The sequence below is a fragment of the Melanaphis sacchari genome, unplaced genomic scaffold (assembly GCF_002803265.2).
Source record: "Melanaphis sacchari strain LSU unplaced genomic scaffold, SCAv2.0 Contig44_pilon_pilon, whole genome shotgun sequence".
In the NCBI taxonomy this organism is placed as follows: Eukaryota; Metazoa; Arthropoda; class Insecta; order Hemiptera; family Aphididae; genus Melanaphis; species Melanaphis sacchari.
Genome location: NW_020271295.1, coordinates 3647946 through 3655791, shown reverse-complemented (window position 1 = coordinate 3655791; position 7846 = coordinate 3647946). Strand labels below are relative to the sequence as shown.

Below are 7846 nucleotides of genomic sequence, written 5' to 3'. Positions count from 1 at the left end.
TTATATATAATATATATATAACAGTAATAGTTAAAATTTTTTAATAAAAATCTATTTAGAATATATTTTTCATTCGAGGAGCTAAAAATACATATATTGGGTATAGATTATAGATATTATAGTTAAAATAATTCTATACATAGATATATATGTATACTATGTATACGTTTTTACCTGTTCACTGTTGTAACATGAAATATATAAATATTATGATATAATAATTGCATGATACGTAATATTTTTCCTTATAATATAAAGTTTATTTTTGAAAAATTTACTTCCATCTATTAGCCACTATATGTGGTTTGATTTTGATTTGTATTCGAGTTTTTGTAAATTGTAACAGCCTGCAATGAGTCGTTGTTTTTATATTGTCTGGTTACCGATTGACAATAAATAATCACTAATAATACTTGCAATTACTTTATAAGCTTTTGTAGTTTTGGAAAACCATATCAAATGAACATGGAATTGACGAGAAAGGGAAATTTGACGGTTATTCTACGGATGAGCAGTTGGAGCACATACATGTGTATTATGATGAATCCCAAGGTAAAAATACTGTACATTTCACTTTAATAGAGTTAAATGTTTATAACAATATTATTAAAGCCAATCAGTGAAAGCACGAAGATATTTTTTTTTTAAGTCCTGAGGGTTGAAACTTAAGTCATTGTATTAATAGGTGAGTGGGTCGTGGGTGGTATAATGGTATAGATTAGGTACTAGATTTGTACTATTAATAGTGTAGTATAAAATAGTAGAATATAGATGAGTATTCGAGGAGGTTAATTTTTAAACTATAGGTTAAGTTAGTAATAAGTTATATTAAATAATAATAATGATAATAATAGATATTCAAATTTAGAATAATCAAAATCAAACATCAATATTCAATGATCATATTGAAAATATTCTGCAAACTGCATGAACTATGGACTATTTATTGTTTCTTACTCCACGTTAATAACAGGGGCGGTTTTAAGATAAAAACTAAGGAGGGTGTGTTCAAAAAATTGCTCACTCCATGTTGGAGGGTGTATAGAGGTGAGGGAGTGGTTAATTGACAAACATTAGGTGTATGCCAATTGAGTAAAATTTGTGTTAAATCTAAAAATAAAAACATTAAAATAAATTATTTAAGAGTCAACCAAATATTATAAATACAAGATATAATTAGATTTAAGGTTTATAGACAATAAAATTATGTATATTTTAATTGATTGTTTCATTAACAAACGCTATTGATTTTTTTTTCATATTACATTGAATAAAAGGCAAATGACTAATGAGTAATATCAAAGGTGTACAGATTATGAATGTGAGGGACTTATAAATGCAATTACTTACTGCAAGTATAGACTATGTAGATATTTGTCTTTCACTCTTTCATGTTTAAATTTATAATTAAAAATACTTCCACAGTCCATGCATTTAAATTTAATTCTTTTCCTTTTACACTTCAACTTATAAGACATTTTTGAACGAGCATTAATATTAACTTATTAACTTCTACAAAATTCATCAGTGGAAGCAAAACAGCGTTAAAAATTAAAAATTCAAGTATAAATTATTATCATAGAAATTTGAAATACCTTATACTAGTTATAATAGGTACCTATTAAGCAATAAAAAACGATTAAAATGATAAATATTGTTGACGGTTTAGTTGGTAGGTAAAGAAGGGTCGGGCTGAACCAAAATATATTAATGCATTTATTAGATGTTATTTTTATTATAATTATACATTATTATTCATTAACAATTATCATAATTTTCCAGTTCAATCTCCGTACATAATATCACTTATGACTGTGGCCTGTGCAGCAGTGTAACCATATACGTTCAAAATATTTTCAATAAAAATGCTAACCTAACTATTTTTTATTTTTACGTAACATTCATTATCAATATTATCGAATATAGGCCCATTTTATCTAAATTGCATCCCATCTTCCAATCACTAATGTTATTGAAAATTTAAAATTAATTTAAGAGAAAACTTATTTAAAAATAAAGGAAGTAAATAAAAGCACAGTGAAACCAAGACGAAATGAAGAGAAGCAACGACGCAACGTATAGGATTTACATGTACAACTTGGGCCAAATACGAAATAAAAAATTTAACCAGAGTATAATATTTAAAAAAAATTACTTATAAATTTAGAGGGATTGATTTATTTATTATATGATTTATATGTGTATAAAAAAAATCAACAGTATTACATTTTATAATACAGGGTGCGGCATAATGGACTTCCACATTTCCGAAGTGAATTAAAAAAAAAAACAATGCAAGATAAAGAAAAAAAAATTTTATTTTTAAAAACTATATTATATAAGGTTTTTTTAAATTATTTTTTAAAAATTATATCGTCTAAAGTCTAAATGATTGCCTTGACGAGCAACGCACATATGGAGCCGTTCTCGAAAGTTTTCCATCACTTTCGCCAGCATATTGAGTGGAATCGCGGAGGTTTCTTGACGGATGGCCTCTTTTAGTTCTTCAATGGTTCTTGGTCGATGTTTGAAAACTTCAGCTTTGAGGTATCCCCATGAGAAATAATCACATGAGCTCAAATCAGGGGAGCAGGGAGGCCATGTAATGTTTTCCCTTAAGGAGATCAAGCGTCCAGGAAACATTTTTTGCAATACAGCACGAGAACAACGAGCTGTATGAGCTGTGGCCCCATCCTGTTGAAACCAGAAGATATCATTATTTTCGTATTCTTCGATTTTCGGGCGTAAAAAGTTCTCCAGCATTTCGCAGTACCGGTTGGAAGTTACAGTAAAATGTTTCCTGGTCGCTTGATCACCTTAAGAGAAAACATTACATGGCCTCCTCGTTCCCCTGATTTGAGCCCATGTGTTTATTTCTTATGAGGATACCTCAAAGCTGAAGTTTTCAAACATCGACCAATAACCATTGAAGAACTAAAAGAGGCCATCCGTCAAGAAATCTCCGCGATTCCACTCAATATGCTGGCGAAAGTGATGGAAAACTTTCGAGAACGGCTCCATATGTGCGTTGCTCGTCAAGGCAATCATTTAGATGATATAATTTTTAAAAAATAATTTTAAAAAAACCTTATATAATATAGTTTTTAAAAATAAAATTTTTTTTTCTTTATCTTGCATTGGTTTTTTTTTAATTCACTTCGGAAATGTGGGAGTCCATTATGCCGCACCCTGTAGTTGAGCATATTTAATAAAGAAATCCTGGATTTAATGTAAGTTATTGTCATATTGACTAATTTTTTTAAACCCAAAATGTTGACAAAATTATAAAATTTAAAATATATTATTTAGACAATCATTATTAAATTACTATAATATACTAATCTATTTAATCTTAATAAAGTATTTATCAAGATATAAATAATCTATTTTATGAATCACAACAGCAACATTATATGCGAATTGGGCGCATATAGGCTATAAATCAGCGAGTATAGTACCTTATCTTTCAGGCAAATCTGTCCAGATCCTTTGGAGCGCAAATGGGCTGTAGCCTGTGGAAGAACTATTCAAAGTGATAAATGATAAACACAAGACAATAATAGATATTAATTATTTTTACTATTTATATCACGATCATAAAACAAACATTGCATAATAATACAAGTTTGTAAATTACCTACTAACTTATTATTTATTTCCATAGATGTCCATAATGATAAATGAAAATAATATGGTCAATAATATGAAATTAGTTTAAAGTACCAGTATTATTATTACAGTAGATAATCAAATATTTGTATCTAAGACTATGGCCATGAGCAAATTAAGCGAATATTTGATTTTTTAGAACTGGGTGACGAGTGGACAGAATCTTAACAGAACTTATGTAGTAAAACATCTCGCGGTCATTAAAACCAATACCTACCTATTATAAGAATTATTTATGATTTGAATTTTCAAAAATTATTTAATCACTTTTTACGTGATATTTTTATATTATTATAAGATACACATATATTAGAAATGAACAACTCTGCTGTCTTATATCAAAGGGCTAGTTTTAGAACTCTTATATTCATTTGACTTAACATTTAATTTGTTAATTCGTAATTTTAACACTTCAACTAAGCAATTACATTCATTTTGTTGTATTTTTACGAAATCTAGTTTCTTAGTTGATAAGCAATATTTTTAAGTGCTATATTTTTGTAAAAAATATCAGTATTCATTGATAAAACTATTATCACTATTCATTAAGATATCATAACTTTAAATGTCTATAAAAATGTATGCATAATATTAAATTGTATTTTTGGTATTTTTAGATTTTTGTAAGAACAACTAATGAGGAACCCTATGATAATATTTTCAAGCTTTTTAACTATAAAAATCGCAAAAGAACTTAAATACAGTAGTCATTCGTTAATTCGAAAAACTTTATACATCGAACTAAACGCTGAGTTCCCTAAGAAAACCTCTACAATTAAAAGAAAATACATGTATTTCGGACATTCCGGTCTCCTCGTTAATTCAAAATATATATTGGTGGGACACACTTTACAATTAGAATTTTTATTCCATAAATCTCTATTTCGAATTTCTTTAAACGTGATTTAATGTAAATTCATATATATATATATATATATAAATTGTACAATGTACATACATGTAAAGATTATGTACAATCTATTTGACGTACTCGTAAATGAAACTAATAACGACAGTGGTTAAATATTATCGTAGCTTATAAACGTTATCGTATCTTATTAACCTTATCTAAACTTTTGTCAAAATTATGTTAATTTTTTGAGCAATTTGAAATGGACGAAAAAAAAATGCGATACAATTTTATGCTATCAGTAAGTTCGACAACGCTGTGGACCAAATTGTGGCCAGACATTTTTCACAAAAAAAAAAAAAAAACAGATTTCTTTAATATGTAAAATATAGTAATAGATTTTTATGTATGTATAATAAATAAATGTAATATGCACATACAAACAATAATTTTTCACTTCTCTTTAATTCGAATTGATTTTTTCCTCTCGATTATTCGACCACTCGGCAAATCGAAAACCTCAATAAATTTCGAATTATCGAGTGATTACTGTAATATTATTAATTGAAAATGTCAATCATCTTCAATAAGAGTTCAATGAGCTAAAAACATATGTAAATATAAACAAATATTATAAGTATTAAGTTTCTAGTGTATTTTTACTGTTATTCATTTTTGAATTACAACAAATAACCAATTAATATTGACTACATCATAGTCCCATTTTTTCAAATTAATATTCTTTATTATTTTGAAAATTAGTTAGATTTTCAATTACTTAACTTATCTAAATTTTCTAGCAGAAACCACACTCAAAATTGAAGGTGATGCATTATTTCCAGTATAAAAAGTTTTGTAACACAAAACACATAATTTTAATCCAATTATTATAATTTTCATCAGTAATTCATCGATCTGTAAGATTAAAAAATTTAAACAGACCTACAAATCGTATAATAAAATGCTTTTTTCATATAGTTCTTGGCATCTAAATTATTATAGTCCAATTTAAAAATTTCACTTAGGAGTGCGAACGTCTTACCAATTATCAATGCTTGATAAATATGTATAAAGTATAAATAGGTATATTGTATATTATATTAGAACTAGAAAAAAAAACTGTATGACCGTTACTAAGTTTATTCATGTTAAATTGTTATTGCAAATTTAAATGGGTTAATATAAATTTATCTTAAATTTCTTTTATTTAAAGTAATTTGTAACCTTAACTGTAGAAATAGACTTGTCAATAGTAAGTAATAAAAAGATAGAACAAAATTATATTAGTTACATTTTTTATTATTTTTTTAAAAATTATAAAAATTAGACGATTATTTATACTTTTTTTTAAAAAATTATTTTGAATAGTCTAGTTAGCACGTCAAGTTACTTCTATGTAAATTTTAGCTGAAAAATGGTTTTCTAATAGTTACATATTCTTAGCTACTTTATATTTTCAATTCTATAGTTACTATAGTTATACCAATTATCAGTGTATATTTATGCGGACTCTGCAGATTTTATACCTGCACATAGTTGGGTAAGGCTTGTTTTAAAATTAATAGGTAAAACTGTGTAGGTGGAGTTCACATGCCTCGTGCGGTGCTCGTTGACTCGGATTCGGCGTTGTCCAATACGATCGGTGGGCAACGGTGTGGTAGTAACGCATATAGAAAGCAAAACTTTGTGGGCGGGCATGGCGGAACCGGAAGTAACTTCGCCAGAGGCTATTATGGTAGCAATGAAATATCGAGTTTAGTCGCGGACGCTGTCCAGTCAGAAGTAGAGCGGTGCGATCGGCTTCAAGGGTTTCAGTTGGTGCACTCGATGGGCGGCGGCACAGGCTCTGGCCTAGGTGGACGCGTACTGGACAACATCCGAGTATTATACCCAAACCAGGTGGTTCACACGTACAGTGTAGCACCGTGGACGACCGTGTCGGATGAGCCTACTGAATCGTACAACGTGTTACTGTCCGCGGCCCGGTTGGTTGGCGGTGCGCATGCGACATATCTGGTAGATAACCGAGCGCTATTTGATGCATGCTGTGATAGTGGTAGTAGTGGTGGAGGTGTATTCGCTGTCCCTGCATACGCTGATCTCAACCACCTGGTGTCGCAGATCATGTCTGGCACGACGACCGGACTCCGGTTCTCCGGCAGATTGAACACCGACATGAGAAAGTGCATCGCTAACCTAGTGCCGTATCCGAGACTGCACTTCTTTGTGCCGGAATTTGCACCGCTCACGTTCCGCGGACAAACGGACGCGTGCGTGCACTCCATTTCCGAGCTGGCCACACAGCTATTCGAAGCAGTGCGGCTGCAGCGGCATTGCACCGGCGCTGATACCATTGAGGCTGTCGTTATGGCTGCCGTCATGACGTTTCGGGGCAGAGGCTTGGAGACCGACCGCAGTGGCAGTGTACCACTGCAGCCGATTACAGGATGTAGTCGTATGTCTGACCCAGAACGTTGTTGGTTACCAGACAACCTCAAGACTGCTAGTTACGGTGTACCGTGTTACGGAATCGAGAATAGTGGTACGGTAGTGGCCAATACGACAGCGGTTCGGGACGTACTCGAACGGGACTGTCAGCGGTTCGCGTCAATGTTGGCAAAACGAAAGCTGTTACACAAGTACACCGAAGAGGGAATGGATTCAGATGAATTTCGAGTTGCATTGGAACAGATCGAATCGCTGTTGGCTGAATACTTGGTGATCGAGCAGATCAACTGTAGCGGTGACGATAACGATGACAGACAATCATCTACAAGTACGAGCTGCACGGTCGCATTATCGACAGTTGATGAATGTAAGCCACCGGTGCTTTAAATATTTTAATGTAGGACATTAAATCAATTATTTACATAGAAAGATATATTTTCGTTTATTGTAAGCAACTCACACAATTATGGGGATTGATCAAGGGCGCCCATATGGGGGGCAAGGATGGACATGTTCCCCCCCAGGAAAATTTTGAAAAATTGTTTACATAAGATCTACAATGAGTGAAGATAGACTTGATGGATTAGGCATGATAAGCGTACATAGGAGAAAAAATTGATGATAAAACGAATGAATACATAGAATAAGTAATAAATATATTTGGTGTTAAAAAAGAAATTGATAATTTTTATTTGTAAATTAATATTTTAATAAATTTATGTTATTAATAAAATTAAAATTCAATGAATAACTTTTATGGTTAATTGGTTAAATAATTATTATTTTATAATTTTCCAGTTTGATATACAAAATATAATAATATAATATTAAATTGTAAACCCTTTCCTATCTCATGGACATAATTAAAATTTTGTCCCC

The 7846-nt window shown here is 30.8% G+C and overlaps 2 protein-coding genes across 2 annotated transcripts; one reads left to right on the top strand and one right to left on the bottom strand.

Moving 5' to 3' along the window:
* Positions 1 to 2361: 2361 nt before the first annotated feature.
* On the bottom strand, positions 2362 to 2763 carry LOC112598060. The gene has a single exon (XM_025344390.1). The coding sequence runs from the start codon at positions 2761 to 2763 to the stop codon at positions 2362 to 2364; it is 402 nt and encodes a 133-aa protein (XP_025200175.1).
* Positions 2764 to 6109: 3346 nt separating this feature from the next.
* Positions 6110 to 7616, top strand: LOC112598056 (tubulin beta chain-like). Its single transcript, XM_025344383.1, has one exon. The coding sequence runs from the start codon at positions 6110 to 6112 to the stop codon at positions 7352 to 7354; it is 1245 nt and encodes a 414-aa protein (XP_025200168.1). The 3' UTR covers positions 7355 to 7616.
* The last annotated feature ends 230 nt before the right edge of the window (positions 7617 to 7846 follow it).

Bases quoted from the DNA above. Each gene is read 5' to 3' on its own strand.
- LOC112598060 (XM_025344390.1), bottom strand. From the start codon at position 2,763: ATGCTGGAGAACTTTTTACGCCCGAAAATCGAAGAATACGAAAATAAT.
- LOC112598056 (XM_025344383.1), top strand. From the start codon at position 6,110: ATGCCTCGTGCGGTGCTCGTTGACTCGGATTCGGCGTTGTCCAATACG.